This window comes from Callospermophilus lateralis, chromosome 13 (assembly GCF_048772815.1).
Source record: "Callospermophilus lateralis isolate mCalLat2 chromosome 13, mCalLat2.hap1, whole genome shotgun sequence".
Classification (NCBI taxonomy): Eukaryota; Metazoa; Chordata; class Mammalia; order Rodentia; family Sciuridae; genus Callospermophilus; species Callospermophilus lateralis.
The window spans coordinates 32,117,023-32,138,235 of NC_135317.1; the positions used below are offsets into that span (position 1 = coordinate 32,117,023).

The 21,213-nt window shown below is 40.2% G+C and overlaps 1 protein-coding gene across 13 annotated transcripts in view; it reads right to left on the bottom strand.

Moving 5' to 3' along the window:
* Positions 1 to 21,213, bottom strand: part of Kiaa1217 (KIAA1217 ortholog) — a 458,856-nt gene that overhangs the window by 160,247 nt on the left and 277,396 nt on the right. For 8 of the 13 annotated variants that reach the window (XM_076832181.1, XM_076832177.1, XM_076832187.1 and 5 more), the window contains one exon: positions 2,839 to 2,919. The exons of the other annotated variants lie outside the window; for them this stretch is intronic. In XM_076832181.1, coding sequence (XP_076688296.1) covers positions 2,839 to 2,919 — 81 coding nt within the window. The remainder of the gene's footprint in view (positions 1 to 2,838; positions 2,920 to 21,213) is intronic. 13 annotated transcript variants of the gene reach the window in all.

Genomic DNA, 21,213 nt, shown 5'->3' on the forward strand with positions numbered 1-21,213 from the left:
AATACAATACAAGCAGCATAACACATGGTGCTAAACCCACACTTGGTGCTAAACCCACACTTAGAAGGCCTCTGAACAAAAGCCCTTATCAATCCCACCCCTGAAGCCTAGGCTTCCCTGCCCTGGGTGGTACCATGGGGCTTAACTGCACTTTGTGAAACCAGTGAGGCTTGACCCACTAGGAAAGGCCCCAACCCCAGCAAGGACGTGAACAGCGTTATGGGAGATGTTATTACATCCTCACTATCCCACAGTGGAGAAGGCCACGTGGAGATGGCCCAGAGTCTACTACTGGCCATCCAAGTCCTGGGAGTCTTAAGTGCTATGGCCATACCCTCTCCATACATCCCAGAAATAGAATTTACTTTTACCTTTAAACTCAAAATGCTCACACACACATGCACATCACATGCCCAATTTCATAGGAATGATTTTCGTATACATATAAAAGTTATGAAAGTTCTGAGTAGTTTTCTGGGCCAAAAAAGTTCTTTTCTTCCTCTAATCTTGTCATGGTAAAATGTCTCAGGGTTTGAACAAATGGACAGAAGACAAGATTAAGAATGAGAGGACTTAACTGCCCTTATCCTATTACTGTATGGAACACAGCTTCCAATAATGCCGTGTACTGGTGGCGTGATCCATACAAAACTTTTCGGAACCTCGATTCTTACTTTAATAAATTATTCAGAGGGATTAGAGGTGCAGCTCAATGGTAGAGCCCTTGCTTTTCTGGGGCAAAGTCCTGATTTTGGTCCCCAGCAGCATAAAAAAACAAAGAAGGTAATCAGAATATCTATTTGATAGAGTTGAGATGAGAATAATTTGAATAAAAATGCACAGGACAACAAAGAGGGACACAAAACATTTAGCTACCTTTATTCAGTGTCACTCACATTAAAGTGGTTCTAGGCCACTCAGTTTCCTGCCATATTGGTGTGTCCCATGGCTTATGGGATCCCACGTGCGATTAGAAGGATACAGCCATTGCCATAAGGTGCCCATTGCACCTCTGTTTTGGTCTCTTGAGATTGGTAAAGGTTACTCCCAATTTCACCGCAGAGAATTGATACCCACAGAGGACCCAAGAGTGACTCATTTACTCAGTAGGAGAACTGAATGCCTTCAGTTTCCAACCTTGGCCTTCATCCTATTCATCTCTGAAAATCACTATTATAACTTGTCTATAAATGCAGATGAAAGTTTGAGAGAGTTCTCTGACATCCAATTATTTGCCAACAGGTTAAAAAAGGAGGAAAGAAAACTCAGTACTAAGGACTTATTTGTTTCAATCATAAGAAAAAGAATAAGGAAAGGGACTGAGGGGGCAGCTCAGTGGTAGAGTATGTGATAAACTGGTGCAGGACTCTGTGTTCAATTCCCAGCACACACACACACACACACACACCAAAAAAAAAAAAAAAAAGGAAAAAGAAATATGGGAGGGGATCCCAGACTCTCTACTATTTATGATGGAAAATTCCACATCATCCTATCAAATCTCTACTCGGAGAGTAGGAAAAGCAGTTAGAGGCAGGGTGTAAAGTCGTAGGGAGGGCTTACCAGGGCATTCTTTCCCTCTTCTGCATTTCTACTCAGTGCATGGTGCTTGTGCAAGGAAACTGTAAAGATTCCTCTATTTCGTATGGATTAGAGAAACTGTGAATACAGTTAAGAACTCGAGGAAAAGATAAGAACAAATACCTCTCAGAATTAGGGTGCTATAGGGTTTGACAATAATCCTTGTTGGTCTGTTTAGCCCAAATTTAGCTTTTATGCTTTTTTTGTTTTGAGAAGGAACTTTCTAATTTGAGCTTGTCATTCCAAAAAAGAAAAAAAAAAATATCAAAGAGACCGATTATTTTAAAAAGGAAGGTGAAGAGGTCAGTGTGGTCACTGAAAACTTGACCAAGAGGGAAGGAGCTCCCTCTGTACAAAGGCCAGATGGCTAGACATTTCCTAAGCACAGTGTATTTGGGCCTCCCCCTAAAGACTCAGGGCTCTGACACATGCATGCTCAAGGAAAAGTGGGAAAACTGTCTATGTCTGGGGACAAAAAGAAGGTGAACAACTATGTTTATAGAAGGCCCTGAGGTTTTTGGGTAAATAATCTATTCATAATCGACTTCTGGGGTCAGACTTCCTAGAGTCAGATATCAGTCACTAACTAGCTGTGTGGCCTTAGGGGAGTCATCTGTTTTAGTTTCCTAATTTGTAAAATGGGGATTACAGTATACCTACTCCCAAGAGTTGCTGTGAGAAGTTAATACTTAAAAAGTACTTAGAATAGTGCCCAACACATTGTACATTCTAGAAAAATGTGTTTATTTGCACCATTATTAAGATGTACGTCAGTAAAATGATCTGGACCCAATATTGGAGGTGGTAGAGCTGGAAGAGTCATTCTGTTCTGGGATTGTGAGAAGCATGAACACTTCTGTTCTCCTTCCATGAATATTCTTCCTCGTAGTGGGCAAGGATGGGGGTCTCTCATTACAGAAGACCACCTTTCACATGATTGTGCAAAGACCCCTGACTTGCTGTTGCCATGCCACTGATTCCACAAACCAATTTGTGGAAAGCATATTAAATATTTTGGAGCAAGCATGCAATGAATGTTCATTCCAATATCAACTCTCACCATTTAACAGCACATGGGTCAGAGTGCTGCCAAGCACTGGGCTTGGAGAGATTTGAATCAGGCCTTGGGGTCAACGGGGGACAGCACAGGAAGCTGGTTTAGTCACTGACACGGATTAGAATGGCACACATGGCAGAGTGAAAAGGCACAGGAGGAGGCGCAACTGGATGCAGAAAAAGGAAAGGTGGAGTACTAACTCGCTGAGATGACTCAATTTTCATCAAGTACCTTTGAATGTCAAGTTCTGCCTGAAGAGAGATCAGCATGCACTGCAAAGCCTGTGGACCAGGAGAGAAAGAAAAAAAAAAAATAGAAAAGAAAAGGGGTGAAAATGTGAAGAGGAAAAAGAATAACTTGAGCAAATGGACCATCTATTCATTCTTGATAAAACTATAGTTACCTCCTCCCCCCACAAAGAAAGAAAAAATCGTGACAGTTAGACCACATATTTTAGAAAGAAATGCTAAAAGCAAGCCCTGAGTAGCAATGTGTTTTCACCAAAATATCCTGCTACAGACACATCTGAATTCACCTCGTGTCATTTGAGAATAAGTCACATTAACCCTATGTTGCCCTAGGACTACAGAGGACTTACCAGAGCCTGCCCATCCCAAATGAAATGCCTTTCTTAGTCAGAATGCAATTTGGGGAGGTCTAAGGCTGCCATCTTGATCGGCGCTGGTCACTGGGACACTGACCATTAGGCCTGTGAGTGCAGTGGCCTCTGCTTACACATTGTCAAACTGTGTGCCGTTGCCAGGGTAAATATGTGTAGGATCAGACCAGCATAAAAATTCAGAGCACAAGTGCTAATATTGTCCTGGAGTCTGCCTTCAATTTATGGCTTTTGTTGTGCTAGTTCTTAAATATTTTATTTTTCTTTTATCATATTGGTTAATTTTTAGATGACTTAATTAAAAAAATACAGAGAAACATATTTTTGTGTCTTAAAAAGGGAAAAATTTTCACAAGCCTCATGCAAGAATGACTGTTTCTTGCACCCCCAAGTCCTAGCCACATGTTATTACACATGCACTCAGATATATCCATACAGGCTGCCAACACAGAGGAGCCTTGAAATACCATCATAATTGAAAGACATAATATCCAGGATGCATATTGCCATTTTATAAACATAATATATACATACATCTACACACCTATTTTATATGTGTGCACTTCTTGCTGATAAACTTTACATTTTTTTAAAACCTAAATGCATACATATCAGACACAAATCACTCAAAGAAAAAGAAAATTCAAATATCACGGTAGTAGCTATGCTCAAAGGTCAAAAAGGGCAAAAGACAGGTCTCCAAATAAGAACTGTACTAAAATATTTTACCCTGAATGCATTTAGAGCTTAAAAAACATAAAAGAACTTGATAGAACCTTTAAGAGGAAAGAGAACCAACTCCCCTAGAAGAACTATTATCGAGACTGACCTCATAAAAGTCCTTAGTTTGGTGAATATATTCTCCCTAGAAAGGCCAGGGTTGCTGTAGGGCCTTCCAATTCTCTGCTCCAAAGTTTATGGTCTTCACCAACTATGAAAGAAATGTCTTGAAGTAGACCACAAATAAGAAAGCCCTCTAGGTACATGGTACATAAAAGTGTAAGATGAAAACAGGATGATAGATTTGAAGAGATTTTGTGGGTAGACAAGAAGAGAAAGGGCACAGGAAATCACAGATTCCATTACAAGGAGACGGTGTGTGCTGGGCAGGGGACACGGAGATGGCCGGAAATGGGAAGGGGTGAAGGAGACCCCCACCTCTCTCTGCAAGGGGACTCTCATCAGAGGAACTTGGGGAAAAGATAATGGAATATTGAGAGAAAGGGAGAATACTTTGGAAAAGGAAAGTGGTTAAAGCAATTGCTTTAGGTAAATATCACCTGAAAGTCTAGAAACTAGGAGCCAGAGAAACAAAGGCTCCAAACTTTGTCATAAACCCATTCTACTGGTTGTGACTCTTACCTTTGCTGATGATTTTAGTCAGCTTTTTCACTGCTGTGACTAAAAGACCTGACCAGAACAATTTTAGAGGAGGAAAGTTTATTTTGGAGCTTACAGTTCTCAATCCATAGACAGCAGGCTCCATTCCTAGAGGCTAAGGCAGAACATCATGGCGGAAGAGTGCGGTAGAGGGAAGTGGCTCCCATGATATTTAGGGAGTAGAGAGAGACTCCACTCGCCAGATACAAAATATATACACCAAAGGCTCACCCCTCAGTGACCCACCTTCTCCATCCACACCCTACCTGCCTTCAGTTTCCACTCATATCCCATCAGCAGATTAATCCACTGTTTGGATTAAGGCTCTCATAATCCATTCTTCCTCTAAATTTTCTTACATTGTCTCAAATGTGAGCTTTTGGGGGGATACCTCACATCCAAACCATAACAGTGAGTGAGGTCAAGACGGCCAGCAGAACCTCCCAGGAGCAGAGAAGGGAAGGATCCAAGGCGTGTTGGAAAGGGAAGCTCTTCCCAGAAGATGGAATGGATCCCAAGCTGCAGAATGTGAGGCCAAAGAACATTTATTTTCCATAACCACAGACAAGTTTTCTCAAGATGACAAAAGGAAGCTCATAAAAATATGTTTGCTTCCCAGTAGGTTACCCTTGTATGGAAAAGGTGTCAAGCTCAATAGTCAGATAGCAGAGAAAGAAAACTGGATTTTTAACAGGTTTCTCCCATAACACAAACTCAATTAAGTGTGTAGAACTTAGAAGTCTGATTTGTGACTTTGACTAGAAAATAAATTGTTCCTACAACTGTTAAGTGTGATGGAAAAGAAGTTATCTCTGATAAACTACTTGTTATCAATTATAATGATAACCAAATAGTTCAGTGAATATAAAGAGGCTATATTAAGGATTAAGGAAATGTTAACCAGAAAAGCACAAAATACCCATCTCAAGGAAATAGTAAGTGCTGCAAAAACAAAACAGAACAACTGAAACCAAAACCAAAACAACAACAACAACAAAACCCTAAAAATTAAACAGAGGATGTTTATTCTTTCTAAGAGGTCTAATAAGTTCAAAGGCTATTGTAGAGGAAAATGGTAAAAGAAACTATAGGTGTTTCCGAATTCTTCCTGAGATCTCTTTGAAAGGCTGAGTGTGGCAGGAAAGAAAAGAGACCCCAAGTTTCCTTCCTTCTTACCTTGCTTCTGGGGATTAGGCCCAGGGTCTCCTGCCTGCTAGGCAAGCACTATACCCTTGAGCTACATCCCCAGCCCTCAAAGTTTCTTTCCTGAGATAAAGACAGTGCCCAAGAGCCTCAGATGAGTTGGTCAGGAATGGGAAATATTGGGTAAATGCTCAATATGCATATGTAGCAGAGAGAACCAAGAATGAACAACACCTATACAATGTTTATTAGGGCTTGAGTGATGAGTCATATTTATTTTTCTTCTTTGCTATGCCTATTTCTGAGTTTGTCTCATCATTTAAAAAAGTACTGGTAAAAGTGGTGAAAATGGCATGTAGGTCTCCAATGAGCATCAATGAGAGGTAAACTGTAAAGAATTTTGGAGACTGCTAAAATTTTAAAAGGCTAAGTCTTAAAGGTTAAGTTTTGGTTTTGTTCAGAAATTGAAGACTTCTGGCAGATTTAGAGAAAGTCAACTTTTGACTCTTTGGGAGTCACTTAACCAGTTAGACTATGATTAAATAAAATCCATTTATGACAAAATGATAAGAATCAGAACAAATACCTCCTTATTAGAAGTCCTCTAGACTTGTAATGATACAGTGATCAGTGTCTTGGACCCCCCCATTCATCTTCTAACCTGAAACCTAATTGCCAGACATTTTGCTTAGATTTTTTTTTCACGTTTCTAAACCCAGAATATGGAAAAATACTTTCGTCCTTTCTTCTCTTCTTTTATAGCCCAACACACTTGTTTTCTAATTTACCAGTGGAAAATTTTCAGTACTAGTTTCCACTTGGTTCAAGATTCAAGGAATATAAAATGTTATTTTTATCCAGCTTTGGAAAGCCCACTTTCTCTCTGCTTTCGAAGTCACATGATAGCTATTTAATTTCCCCGAACTTGACTCTCCTCACCTGGAATATAGGAATAACAATAGAAAATAACAGGTGATTGGGCAGATAGAGGCATGCAGAACACTACACAACCAATTCCTGGCACACACTAGGAACGCAAATAATAGGAATCTGAAGTCTTTAAAAACTTTTTTTTTAATCAAAAATACTTTTAAAAATGAATCAATAATATCCAAACTTATGCTTGTTCTTTTGATTCAGCCATTCTATTTGTAACAACTGACCCTAAGGAAATAATCCACAATAATCCACAAGGAGCCATGCTCAGTGTTGTGTTTGTGTAGAGTGATGTGTACACACCCCAGAACCAACAGAACCAGCAACCACTAGCAATGATGAAGCAGCTGACCCTGCAACACTGAAAGAAGCTCACATATATAATTAAGTGGAGAAAACCATGTCAGAAAAAAATAACATGTGTTTTTGGTTTTCTTTCAGGCTTTATGCCTAGGGGAAAAAAATAGCAGAAGGATACACCAAGATACTAATACAGGGTCAAGGGATTTATTCTTTCTAGATTGCCTGTGTTACTCTGGGAATTGAAAAAAAATACAAAAAATTATTTTTTAAAAATACCCTAGGATTTGTGCTTGAATTATTTGTGCTTGATTTTCTGATGTTTCTACCTCTAAAAAAATAGTATTGAATATGATATAAATAGCTACAAAAGAGTTTAAGACAAAAGGAAGTGAGATTTTATTCACTTGGGTGAATAAAATGGGAGAATTGGAAGATCTATCTAAATGGAGAGGCTCTTTGTTATTTTCGGCCTGCTCTCCCCGTTTTCCCACATCGATCATGTGTCAGTTGCACCACAAGGGGGTGCCCTAAACTTGGCAAGAACAGAACTGTCTCCTGCCTGATGGAAGGAAGCAGCTGGAATCCCAGACTTGGAGGAAACAGGACACCTCCCCACTGCTGGCTTTGGGTCATCTTGGGCCTCTTCAATATGCCTCAGGGCCCTGGTCTAAGCTCACCCTGCCTGTAGGCTACCAGTTTATGAAAAAACTACAGTGGATAAACTGTATAATTAACACCAATGATGGATGTGAGAGTTGATTTCCACAAGCCTGACAGATTTAATCGAGTTGCCACTGAAGAATCAATTTTGCCCAGTGATTTCACAAAACTAAAGAACACAATAAAAGCGAAAGTTGGGGAAACAGTCTTAGAAGTAATTCTGATCTAAAGACACATAGTCTATCTGATACACAAGATGCTATGGTTTGATTGGGGCACAGAAGCAATTTCAGGCTCTTTGGGGTTAATAAAAAAAAAGTTATCCAATTAAGAAATCCAATCTAATATAATTCCTTTTAAAAACGTTTTAAAGAATAAAAATGGGATAAAATTATGTAGCCTTGTGGCATGGGAGGCTGAGGCAGGAAGATCACAAGTTCAAAGTGAGCCTCAGCAACTTTGTGAGGCCCTAAAGCAACTTAGAGAGACTCTGTCTCTAAACAGAATTGTGTGTGTGTGTGTGTGTGTGTGTGTGTGTGTGTGTGTGTTTCTGGAGATTGAACCAAGGGCCTTGTGCATGTGAGGCCAAGTACTCTAATAACAGAGCTATATTCCTAGCCCCCTAGAATATTTTTTTTAAGGGCTGGTTCAGAGGTTAAGCACCTTGGGTTCAATCCCCAATACAATGAATAAATAAACACATATGGCCTTGTGAGACTCAGTAAGTCATGCTACCATTTGTAATTACTATAATGATAATGTTAAAATTAGTATTAGACTCTAAAAGGGCGACAAACAGAAAGGCAGCAACTCCCAACAGAAGTAAAGAGTTCTACTGTCATTGTAATTAATAAGAAGCAATAAAATAAAATTTAAAAAATTAAAAGAGTTCAGGGCAAATATCCTATGAATCTGTAATCAATCCTAAGAATTTCTAGTTTTCTAAGAAACCCTAGGAATTCTAAATAATCCTAGAGTGAATGTAGGATAGTGGTTGAGAGGATAACTTTTAGAAGAGGCAGAACTAGACTCGAACCTTAATTTCAACAGTGCATATCTGTGAGACCTTGGGCACGTTACCTTGACTGTGTTTCATGTGCAATTTCCTCCTCATCCCTAAGGAAGGATGTTTATATTACAGCTTGTTTTATGAAATAGATAATTTATGAAAAAAATGCAAAAGCCAGTGCATAGTATCCAAGGCAGTACTTGATCTAGGAAGAACCTGGTAGGTATTATGGTTACCCCTGCTCTTTGGCAGTACATGACCAAATCAACATTCAAAACTCTCTGAGCTCCTGTTCTCATGAGTCCAAGTAAAGAAACCTGATCTTTTAAAAGAACAAATATGTTATGTATACTTCTGCATATAATATGGTGCTGGCTTTCACAGTAGTGGGTCTGAGGTATTTAATAATTACTTCCACGATCTTGCCACTCCCCACAAAAACAGATTGCAAAATACATGTGTCACACACAGGGTGGACCTTTAGCCAGTTCTCACAATGGCCCTGCCACTGTGTCAGGCTGTTGTTCTGATTGAACAATTCATGCCACAACAGCTGATAAATTGTAATATTAACCTTGGTCTTTTATTTTCAGTTCTGTATCTCAATATGCACACTTTTTTTAAATCCTTGAGTATGAGACTAAAATGATGCAATATATTTACAAGAAATTTGAAATAGTTAACATTTTCATGGAGACAAAGGTGGTATTAGAACAAACACATTGACTAACTCTTTCCTAAGCCCCCATATTCCCTATTAAGGCAGACAGGAATGGAAGGGAGGTGAGTTGGAAGTGTGTCCACGTTCGAGTATCTGGGAAGAGATAGCCCAGGTCATCTCTGGAAAGGTAACAGATATTCTTAGAACTTCCCCTTTAGGACATTGGGGTGATCAATCCCTTGAGAACTCTGCCCATTTGTTCTTACACAGCCACCACCTGATGTACTAGACGCTATGGTTTGATTGTCACCAGACAGTCCACTGTGATTGAAGTCTTGGTCCCAAGGGTGGCGCTATTACAAAATGGTAGAACCTTTGGGAGGCCCCTGACCGAAGTTCCCTGGAAGGTGGTTCTCACAGAACATCTTGATAGTTCCCCTGAGGAGGTTGGTTAGAAAGTCTGAGTTTGGTTTGGCCCTGCCAGGTTCTCTCTATTTCCAGGCAATGCAATCACTTGTCCCAACAGGTCATGAGGCTCTCAAGAACTGAACCAATGTGGGCACCATGCTCCCAAACTTCCACGGCTAACCTAAATAAACCTCTTCATAAGATAGCTAGTCTTGGGTATATCATTACAGTGATGCAAAGTTAATGCATTGTACTTATTTGCTTTTCCCCTCCCACCACCACCGCTAGAATATAAGCCTCAGGAAGGCAGGGATATCCTCAGTACTCAGTCTTTACTGACAGAATGAATGAATGAACACCTGGAAGGAGGCTCTGGCCCTTGGGAGTTTGGCTTTTGTGAAGCCTGCTTGATTTGAGCACTTATCCTTTTTTTTTAGTACTTGGGTAAAGAGTCCAATAGTGCTTTTCAAATGAGCCACATACCCAGGCCTTTTTATTTATTTATTTTTTCATTTTGAGACAAGTTTTCGCTAAGTTGCTTAGGGCCCTGCTAAGTTGCTGAGTCTGGCCTTGAACTTGCAATCCTCCCGTCTCAGTCTCTGGAGCTGCTAGGATTAAAGATGTGTGCCATCACACCCAGCTAAGGCTTACCTTATGTTAATAAACTATCTCTTAGGTCTGAGGACTTCAGATCTGTGCCCCAGGTAGTTGTGCCAGCAGCTTGAGCAGGACTATAGGCTCCAAAGACCTGGATCCAAACCAACATTGCTGTGAGTCTTACCAGCAACCTTACTTCTAGGTCTAATGGTGCTGCTCCATCCAGAGCATTCTGATCAATCTCCTGACTCCCCCACACTTTCTGGCTTCTTGGCCACTGTTACACTCTTGAAAGGGGAAAAATATCCATCTGATATGGAATTTCTGTTTGGCAGGACTTCTCTTCGGTTTTCACCAAAATCCTCCTCTTTCCCCTCCCCTGGAACACTGAAGTTGAACCAAAACACTCAGAATCCCTTAAGGGGAGGAAAAAACCTTCCCAAACTTCAGGTTTCTATTCCCCCTCATTATTACAAGGGCTTCGTAAAGCATCTGTTCTTGCTTCAACAGCTTTATGTGGGTGAGCTGGGTTGCTGAGAATTATGCTTTTCAGTAGGGATGGCAGGTGCCACAGAATACTTGCCTAGACCACAGTCCCAAGGGGGCTCACTTTAGGAGCTGCTTCTCATGCTGGAGGACTGGCTACAGGTAATAATTTTAGTAGGAAAGAGGTAGAATAAGGCCTAGGGTTGTTTATTGAAGCCCATCAGAAACATATGTTGATTTCCCTTTTCCTCCCACAGAAAACAGGTTCAAAGTCTAAAACCTTAAAGATCCTGATCAACGTGTACCAGAAGGGAGACGATGATTCACTCTGTGTCTGGCACAGGCAACTAGCTAAGGGGCACCTATGGGCACCCTGTCTTCTTTCACCTACAGTGCGGAGGGAGGGGCTAGCTTCACACAACATTCCCTCTGGAAGCTTCCACAATGGCTGATAGGAGGACATCAGTGGAATGACTGCTGACATGTCTCTCGGAGGGAGAGGCTCAGCTCCGGGGTCCAGAGAGCACTAGACCCACAGACTTGGTTCTTATCCAGGCTCCCCCTGGAACTCCATGTAATTTATGCATGTCTGAGCCCTGGATTTCCTTTTACATTCAAATGAAGAGTTAGATGAAATCTTTATGGCAAATTTTAACTTTGAATTGCTCAAGACACAGAATGTCCCCTAAAACACCTGGGTGCAACAGAGGAGACCCTCCCAGAGTCATTATGAGGCAAGGCCTAGAGTAAAGGAGCCCAACTCCATGGTCCTCTGATAAAGCTCATTTTCATGGAAGAGCCTGAAGTCAGAAGGCCCTGGGATCAAGACCTAGGTCAGCATTCATTAAGCATTTTACTTTGAATACATTACTTAGTCCAATGTCAGGCTTTGCATTGGATCCATTAAACTACTTTTTATACCTGCAAAACGGCAATAATCATCCCACCTACTATAAGGCAACAGAGAAGCACAAATGAGATACATTGGATGAAAGCACTGTTAACTGTAATGCCCTAAAAACATGGAAACAATTGTGTTATTATGAATATGAAGCTTAAGACAAGCACAAGAGAAAGGGTTCAGGTTGAGGACAGGCTGCATCCAGGCCAGCCCCCATTGGGACAGAAGACCTTTAACACTCAGCTTCAGTTCATGAATGTGATGGACTGAATGTCTGTACCTCCCTGTATTCACAGGTTGAGTCCTAATCCCCTGTGTGATGGTGCTCAGAGATTGGGAGGTAATTCAACATAGGATTAGTGTCTTCATGAAAGAGAGAGGGAGTGATCATCTTTCTCTCTGTCACATGTGAATATAGCAAGAAGACAGCTGTCTGCAAATTAGGTAGAGGGCCCTCACCAGAACCTGATGATACTGGCACCCTGGTCTTGGACTTCTAGTCTCCAGAACTAAGAGAAATAAATTTCTGTTGTTTAAGCCACTCAGTCTATGGTATTTGTTATATATAGCAGGCCAAATTTATTAAGATATCAACCAATGAAAACCATGGGAGCAGATAATGGCATCCACAATCACAGGTGAGTCTAGCCATCAGACTTGCTGTCCCGAATTCCAGAGGCCCACATGCTTGTCCATGGTGTTACAACCTCCCCTGACCCCATGCATCATGGACTAGGCTCAGTTAACCAGACCACCCTCGCCAACCCGCATCACCTGCAGAACTCAATGTTGGACTCTGACCTTCTCCTCTATTTTCTGGCCTATTAATCTCCAGAAACAACTAAATATACTTTGGAGGCTGAAAAATATTCTGTGAAATATTTCAATAAGCCTTATTGAAAGAAAAAAAAATGCCTTCATACAGAAATACGAATTTTGACAGTTCCATTTTGCTGCTAATTGCAAACAATAAGGGGGTGATACTATTTCTTAAACTCAAAAATGGATGGATATTATTTAAACAGGGAATATAGACCATTATTAGTGCTAACTGGTCTGAACAACATGATCATTATAAAAAACACAGCATAACTGAGGGTAATAGCTATAAATTATTATTTTTAACTTTGTATTTTAGGAAGATAATCTGAGGGTGGAACAATATAACATAGCTATGTATCTACATCATGATTTTGAAGTCACAGGAGTGGACATCATACATTCTGCTAGCTGGGTGAATATTATTGGTTGCCATTTTTAATATCCAGTTGAATCTTTTATTCATGAAACAAGTGAAGATTTCAATCCTCTGCAATCAGAAGATTGGTTTCTAAGAGTTCTTAAAGAAGTTTAATGCTCATTCCTCTAATTACAATGAATTAAAATAGAATGTCTACACATAACAATTCAACTCTACACAGACTTTGCTAATTGCCTGGAAACATTGAGAGAACTTTTTAAAAAGTTGAAAACACAGACTCTGAGTAGGCAAACACCCTTGCACTGGAAACCTGGGAGAGTTAGATGAAGAGAGAGAAAAGAGCCATTTAGCAATATCAAAAATGTTACAGCTTAGGTTGACCATCCTCAATATGAAACTTTGGAGCTGGGTGTCACCGCAACTCACAAGGATGAGCAGTGCACTGTGTGATGCTATTAAAAGGCTTTCAAAAAACATTTTAGAAGATGACCAAGTGCCTTTCCAGGGGGAAAGGGTTCCTGTGGAACTTTGTAGATACCTCTGCAGTCGAAATTCAGAGAGAAAAACTGAAAATACACACTAGAACAAAACTAATAGGAAATGTTCAGGAGAAGGAAAGAAAAACAGCAATTGTCACTCACACACAAAATATAGTGCTATTGTGAAGATGGTTTTGTCATAAATAAGGTCAAAAGGGATATTGGGAGGACACTGTTATTCTATAGACATTCCCATCTGTAACACCTGTTCATGTTGCTCCTTGTGGCCTTTAGAACCACTGGTAGGCACAGACAGATCTGGAAGGTGAACACCATGGGGTGAACTGGACTCCCTTTTCCTCCTCTGAAAGATGGCTCCAGAGCTCTCGGATGCAGTGGGGGACCCTAACTTCAGGAAACAAACAAACAAAAAAAAGCCAACTACATCATTGAGATGAGGGTTCGCAGCTGGTGTGAACATAACTCTGCATGAAATATCCCTGTCTCGTCTTCTCCTTAGAAGTCCCAAGAAGCTGCTGTGAGTCTGGGGCTGATGTGGAGGGATATGGGGTCATTGTAGGACTCCTGGGGAGGGCTCAACATTCTTTGCACCCTCCAGCTCTGCCTTGGAGAACCCCACAAGGAATTCCCCGCCCCCACTGGCCCCCCAACCCCTACAGAGCCACATTTCCTCCCTTAATTTGCTCTCCCAGGCATGAAGGCTGGGGACAAAGTTGAAAAGGTCACTCATAATTTTGAGATTATTTGCTCCAGGGTAATTCAACTCTTAGGCAGGGATGTCTGGCATGCAGTCTCCTTCCTTTTGACCCTGGCCCCTCTCCTAATTTATCAAGTATCATGATGACCTCCTACCTCCTTTACAAAGCTAATAAATCCCACTTGCATATCATCAACCAAAGCACAGCATCAGTTTCTATGCCCCTAGGAACACTAACTCACTCTTTCAACACAAGATCGCAGAGCAAGAATAACCTTGACTCTCCCTCCATTCCTAATTTGACATTGACCTCCTCCTTATGGAATTGTCCTTGAGATGCAAATGAAGTGCTTTAAAATCCAGAGTGGAGGGCAGAATTTAAACTGAGTGCATTTGATTGTTTGGCATTAAAAAAAAAAAAAAAAAGATTTTACTTTTTAATGGCATGCTGGCCACAGTTACTTACAACAGCCAGAACAGCACACCCATTTATGAGAAGGGTAAAGCAACATTTTTAAGTTTATACATAAAGCACACACACAATCTTCCAATTATTGGATGTAGATGCCAAAACAGTATGTGATCCTGATTATTCCACACGAACACTTAAAGAAGGTAGACTCTGGATGGCTTCAACTTCTCTTTAAAGGATGACTTGGCGAATCATCCCTCCTCCCCATTCATAATGGGGTTCTTCAGTTAGCTGAAACTACTAATGGAGGAAGCACAGTCTGATGTTTATCTCTGTTGGGGATGCATCCTTTGACTTCTTTTCTACTACAGTGGAGAGAAGAGTGTGGCAGAGAGGGAAGGCAGGCCTTCATTAAGTGCTTAGAGCAACCAATCTGATGCCCAGAATTCGTCACTCAAGGAAAAGGGAAAACAGCCAGATGGGCAAGTGGTCCTTTGCAAGAGCATCCAGAAGTGCAATTCCTGGCCCAGAATGGATGTCTCTGGTGAGTTCTCCATTGTATTATTAGTTATCTACATATATAAACTCTTGTCTGGGCCACTGAACACAGGGCAGGGCCAGACCTGTGAGCAGATAGGGTGGTGTCTTGTCAATGATACTGTGCAGGGTGACTTCATATGAACTAGGAGCCACCTTGTTCCACAAATGCCTTACCAATTTGCCTGCTGTATCCCATTATCCCTGATGAGCTAAGCAGGAGCTAGCTCTATCTTTAAAAGAGGAGACATACAATAGCAGCTTGACTAAATGGATCTCAATAAGTTTTGTAGAACCTTTTTGAGGGGGATTTATTAAGATGCTGGATAACTGAGAAATGAAATAATTGGTGCAAAAGGTGACTATTCCTCCTTTATTGTTTTTTTATGAGTTCTTCCTTGACCCAGAGAGAGAAAAGTCCTGTAATCTCCCTGGTTCTATAGCTCCTATAGAGTCTCTAGCCAGACTCTGACCCTGCCACTGTAAGGTAAGCAAATGGGTCAGGGGTCACCCACGCACACAGCTGAGTGACCAAGTAGAGACGGGCACTCCTGCTGACCACTAAGGGATAGTGAAGGGCCTGGTCATTAAAATTGCCAGGTGCTCTAGAAAAGAATACAGCCTGTGCAGGGAAGAAAATCCACTTTTAGAGGGGAAAAAAGGAAGCCAGATAGGAATTTTTTAAAAGTTAGATTTCAAATTGGTCGCACCAATTTGCACTCCCACCACCAATGTAAGAGTGTGCCCCCCACATTCTCACCAATATTTACTATTGCTTGTATTCTTGATAATTTGCAACTCTGGCTAGAGTGAGATGGAATCCCAGTGTAGTTTTAATTTGCATTTCTCTATTTGCTAGAGAAGTTGAACATTTTTTCATATATTTGTTGATGGATTGTATTTCTTCTTCTGGGAAGTGTCTGTTCAGTTCCTTTGCCCATGTATGGATTGAATTATTTGTTTTATTGGTGTTAAGTTTTTTGAGTTCTTTATACATCCTGGAGGTTACTACTCTATCTGAGGTGCACAAGGTAAAGATTTTCTCCCATTCTGTAGGCTTTCTCTTTATGTTATTGATTGTTTCCTTTGCTGTGAAGAAGCTTTTTAGTTTGATTCCATACACTATGAAAAGCAGTGTGGAAATTCCTCAGAAAATTTGGAATGGAACTACCTACCACTGACCCAGTTATCAGCCCCTTAGTTTATACCCAAAGGACTTAAAATCCGCATACTACAGTGACACAGCCACATTCATGTTTATAGCAGCTCAATTCATAATAGCTAAATTATGGAACCAACCTAAGTGCCTTCAACAGATGAATGGATAAAGAAATTGTGGTATATATATACACAATGGAATATTATTCAGCAATAAATAAGAATGAAATTATGGCATTTGCTGGTAAATGGATGGAGCCAGAGAATATCATGCTAAGCAAAATAAGACAATCTCAAAGAACCAATGCCAAATGTTTTCTTTGCTATGAGATGCTAATTCACAATAAGGGGTGTAGGGAGTTGTTAGGGAAGAGTAGACATAGCTTGGATTAGACAGAGCGAATTAAGGGAAGGGAGGAAGTAGAGGGGTAGGAAGAATAGTAGAATGAATTGGACAGTACTACCCTATGTACATATATAATTACAAGATCAGTGTGATTCTACATCATGTACAACCAGAAGAATGAGAAATTATACTCCATCTATGTATGGTGTGTCAAAATGCATGCTACTGTCATGTATAACTAATTAGAACAATGAAAAATAGATAAAATATTTAGATTCCAAAAATCAATTTATAAGCATGTATTAACTTTCCAAGAAAGTGATGGGTGAAATACAATAGCCCCTCAGGTATGTTGAACCATGCAAATAACACAATTAATACACTATCAGTTATCTTTTTATCACCACTTAGCTTTCTCCACTCACTGTCCTGCTGTATACAGTCAGCTAACTCCAGTGTAGGGAGGAGGAATGATTTAGGGACAATCTGTTTTATGAAATTCCTTTGGTTCTACCACTTAACCTCATGCTAACAAGAATAAGACTGAGAATCAGTTCCAAAAGACAGATGAAATACATGTCTCATTTCAAGGTCAACTACTAATGGGTAAAAGAGTTTATTGTGTCTCTCCACAGATGTCAAAAATTAAATAAAGGAAGAATAATTTCCTTGATTCTTCTCTAAGGGGGGACTTTTTTTTAATTACTTCTTCTGCGTTTTTGGCTTGGGTAGTCTGAATTGTCATAAAAACACATCAAAAGGAGCAAATCAACACAAAGAGCATTTGAGTGCAAACGGGCCCGATAAGTTATCTATAATACTGTCTCAGAACTGGGACACAATAAAAACTTATCTTCGCACACAAGAAAAGTCACTCTAAATTACTTTTCTTTGGTCAGTTCACAATCTAAATCAGACTTCCTCCCCTGCCCCCAGTCATGTAAAGGCTGCCCCATGGCTGCTACTGGAATTATATGATATGGAAGAAAGCTATCCTTCAAAATTGATGTCATAATTGTTTAGTAGCCAGGTCACAATTTTAAGAGCGGGAAGCATCTGCAGCATATAAAATTACTTTCAACTTCGGAGGCTCCTAGGCCTAAAGCCAAAAGGTAATGAGTTACCTCAAAAATATTTTCTTTTCTTTCTTTAAAAAAAAAAAAGTTATTTAGGGGGATAGGGTCTAAGACAAAAGCAATTTATACCATCTCACCCAGGGGTGAAGAGCAGCCTCGCATTCACATCGTGCCTGCTTTTAATCTCTCATTTTCTTTTACCTGACATTCACTCCAATACCAGGATTCTTTTCATGTCCCAGTTCGCTCTCCTTTCAACATTGTCCCCCCAAAGGCCTGCTCTTCAGCTCCCTGCACTACAGGCATTCCGAGTACATGAGCTTTTCATTATTGCTTAAATATCTTTTCTGCTGACCATGATTATCCATGAACCCGCCAGCAATCTCTACTCAGGGGAGAGTCTATTCTTTTTAAGAAGAAAAATCATTTCTATACTTTATTTCTCCTCGAAGCTCTCATCATCTAAAGAAGTTTGATGCATTCAGCAAGTTACTTGTTTTCACTAATGGCTTTCAGTCATTGGCATGCCCACGCCAATGCTGACAATTCCATCACCCTACACAGAGAAGAACCTCATAGTCGAAGAAAAAGGCTCCCTATGCCCATGTCTGGTGGAATCAAGCTGTCCAGGCATGGGGAAGGTGTTTTGCAAAGGAACTGCTTTGGGAACAGACCATCCTAAATGCAGGGTCTGCCAGAAAAAAGCCTCAACCTTCTCATCTGTGAAATGGGAATATGACCATGTGCCTTCTCCAGAATGCACTCAGGAATAAATGAAATAATGTCAGTGTCTGGCACATAGTCAGTCAGAGCTCAACAAATACCTTTATGTTGCTCATTCTCCAATCTCTACTCAAAAATCTTACCAGAACACACAGAGATGTCCACGGGATACAGTTAGTGGGATGGTATTCTGTATTATACATTGGCTGATTCTGGCCATTACATGTCCTTTACAAATAAGATCACTAAGTGAATAAGCATCTACTGTCAATCAATGTAACCTCCTACAAAAACAGAAGATCCTAGTTCCTTTTGAATGCATGAGCCTGCACTGTAGGTATGGGTACTTACTCAGAGTATCATCATCTCTAGGTGGAGTACTTAAGTTTCTCCCCAGTATGAAAATTGCTTTGCAGTAAAGTCATAGCCCAAAGAATGGGAATGAAAATTTATTCTGCTTATTCTTCAGATCTGCTTTCAACCTAGATTTTTCTGGTTTTCATTATGTACAAGATCCACTGGAATGTGCAGGTGATGGGCTTTCCTGACATTTGTACAGTGTTCCTTCTTTCCCCCCAAACATCTCACTAATGTACCATTTGTTAAATAATTTAATAATTTCCTTTTGGGTAACTTTTACCAAAGCCACAAAATTATTTTGGGTGGGGGGTGGTACTGGGGATTGAACCAGGGGTTGCTTAACCACTGAGCCACATCCTCAGCCATTTTTTGTATTTTTATTTAGAAACAGGACTTCACTGAGTTATTTAGGGCCTTGCTAAGTTGCTGAGGCTGGCTTTGAACTCATGATCCTCCTGCCTTAGCTTCTCGAGCTGCTGGGATTACAGGTGCGCACTACCACGCAGCTCACAAAACAATTTTTTAAAAAGATCTCTCAATCCAAAAGTACCAAGTAAAAAGGAAGAAATATCTGCTGTGACTTTTATACACAGGTCCAGTAAAAGGGTCCATTTGCTACAATTTGCTAGATAAGCCATTTTAAAACCTCCACATCCACCAATGATAAGTTTAGACATGCATTTAAACATTGCTAGCTATTGTACATGTTAGATTACACAGAGGGTTGTTCCTGAAAAGTACATAGGATTCAAATAAATTTTAATGAAATTGGCTTTTTAATTTCCAAATTGGTTAAATATCAGGCTTATACCAATGCTTTTATTTTCATTTATAATTTATCTTCAATTATACTTTCGCCATTAAATATACAGTTGTAAAATAAGTTCAGTTTATTATACTGGAACAAACTAGAGTAACTTCTATTTTAGAAGCAAAATTATTGGTATTTCTTTTAGGATATAGGTAATTGTAATTTAAGTTCATTGGGTCAATAATTACCTTTCAGTTATTCAGTGATTTTCCTAAGGCAAGAAATGATATGCAATGACATATACATACAGATACGGTTCTGTTTATTTAACTTAAAACTCAAAGCATGACGACTATGTGAAAGATGCACTTGTTAATTAACTTGATTGTGATAATCATTTCACAAGGTACTCGTATATCAAATTGAATTTGCATACCTATATTGTATTGTATACAGTTTTTCTTTGTTATTTATACCTCAATAAATAAAGCCAGGAGAAAAGTTCTTGCTATGGTTTGGGTGTGAGATGTCCCCCAAAAGCTCATGTGAGAGACCATACAAGAAGTGTTGGAGGAGAAATGATTGGGTTGCAAGAGCCTTAACCCAATCAGTAAATTAATTACCTGATGAGATTAACTGGGTGGTAACTGAAGGCAGGTCAGGTGTGGCTAGGAGAGGCGGGCATTGGGGGGCGTGGCTGTGGGGTATACATTTGCACATGCTGAGTGGAGTCTCTCTTCTGCTTCCTGATCACCATGTACCTGTTTCCCTCTGCCACACTCTTCTGCCATGATGTTTAGCCTCACCTCGAGCCTCAAGGAATAGAGCCTGCTGTGTATGGATTGAGACTCTGAAACTGTGAGTCTCCCAAATAATCTTTTCCTCCTCTAAAATTGTTCTTGTGGGGTCTTTTAGTCACAGCAGTGAAAAGCTGACTAAAACAAGCCTCAACGCACATCTTCACAAAACTGATATGGCCTTTGTTGTATTTTTAAAATGGGTATGTGTACGCTGTTGTTTTAATTATTATTCTGATTTCTGTCATACTCTTATTTTCTCATTCTCCCTCCCCGATGCCAATAGAGTAATCCACAGCTATGAAAACACAACATTTTTAAAAATAAAAACTGTGATGTAAGCTTTATGCCTTTTGCATGGCAAAATTCCAACTACTAATCTCCACTCACCCAGAGCCAAGAGTGGTCAAAGGTGGCACATGTGTAAAAAACAAATGTACTAAGTTTCCATTTCTAGCTTTCTCTGAGAAACGTGAAGGAATAATGGAGGAAGGAATGGACTCCAGGGTAGGAGGATGTGAAAGTACAAATGGTTCCCTCCACTCCCATTCTCCCAAGCTCTGAGTGTTTTCCTAGAGGAGCCTTTTTAAAAGTCTGGTGAGAAAGATCACACACTGTGTTCTTGAGGAACCAAACCCACATCTCTAGCTTATGAGAGGTCTTAAATGTCCATGAAAAATACCTTTCTGAATGTGCAAAGAAGGATAGTAATTCAAGAAAGCAACCATCCCTCACAAAGTGGTTGCCACCTGCATCCTTTGGCTTCTCCATGGAACCTGCACCTGTCTACCTGAAGTGAGGAAGATACAAGGGGTCGGGACTAGTGACCAATCACTGTAACTTATTTTAAAACAACTATGGACTACTGTTATGTGCTGTCACCCTTACTAAGCCAACTCACAGTTATGCACAAA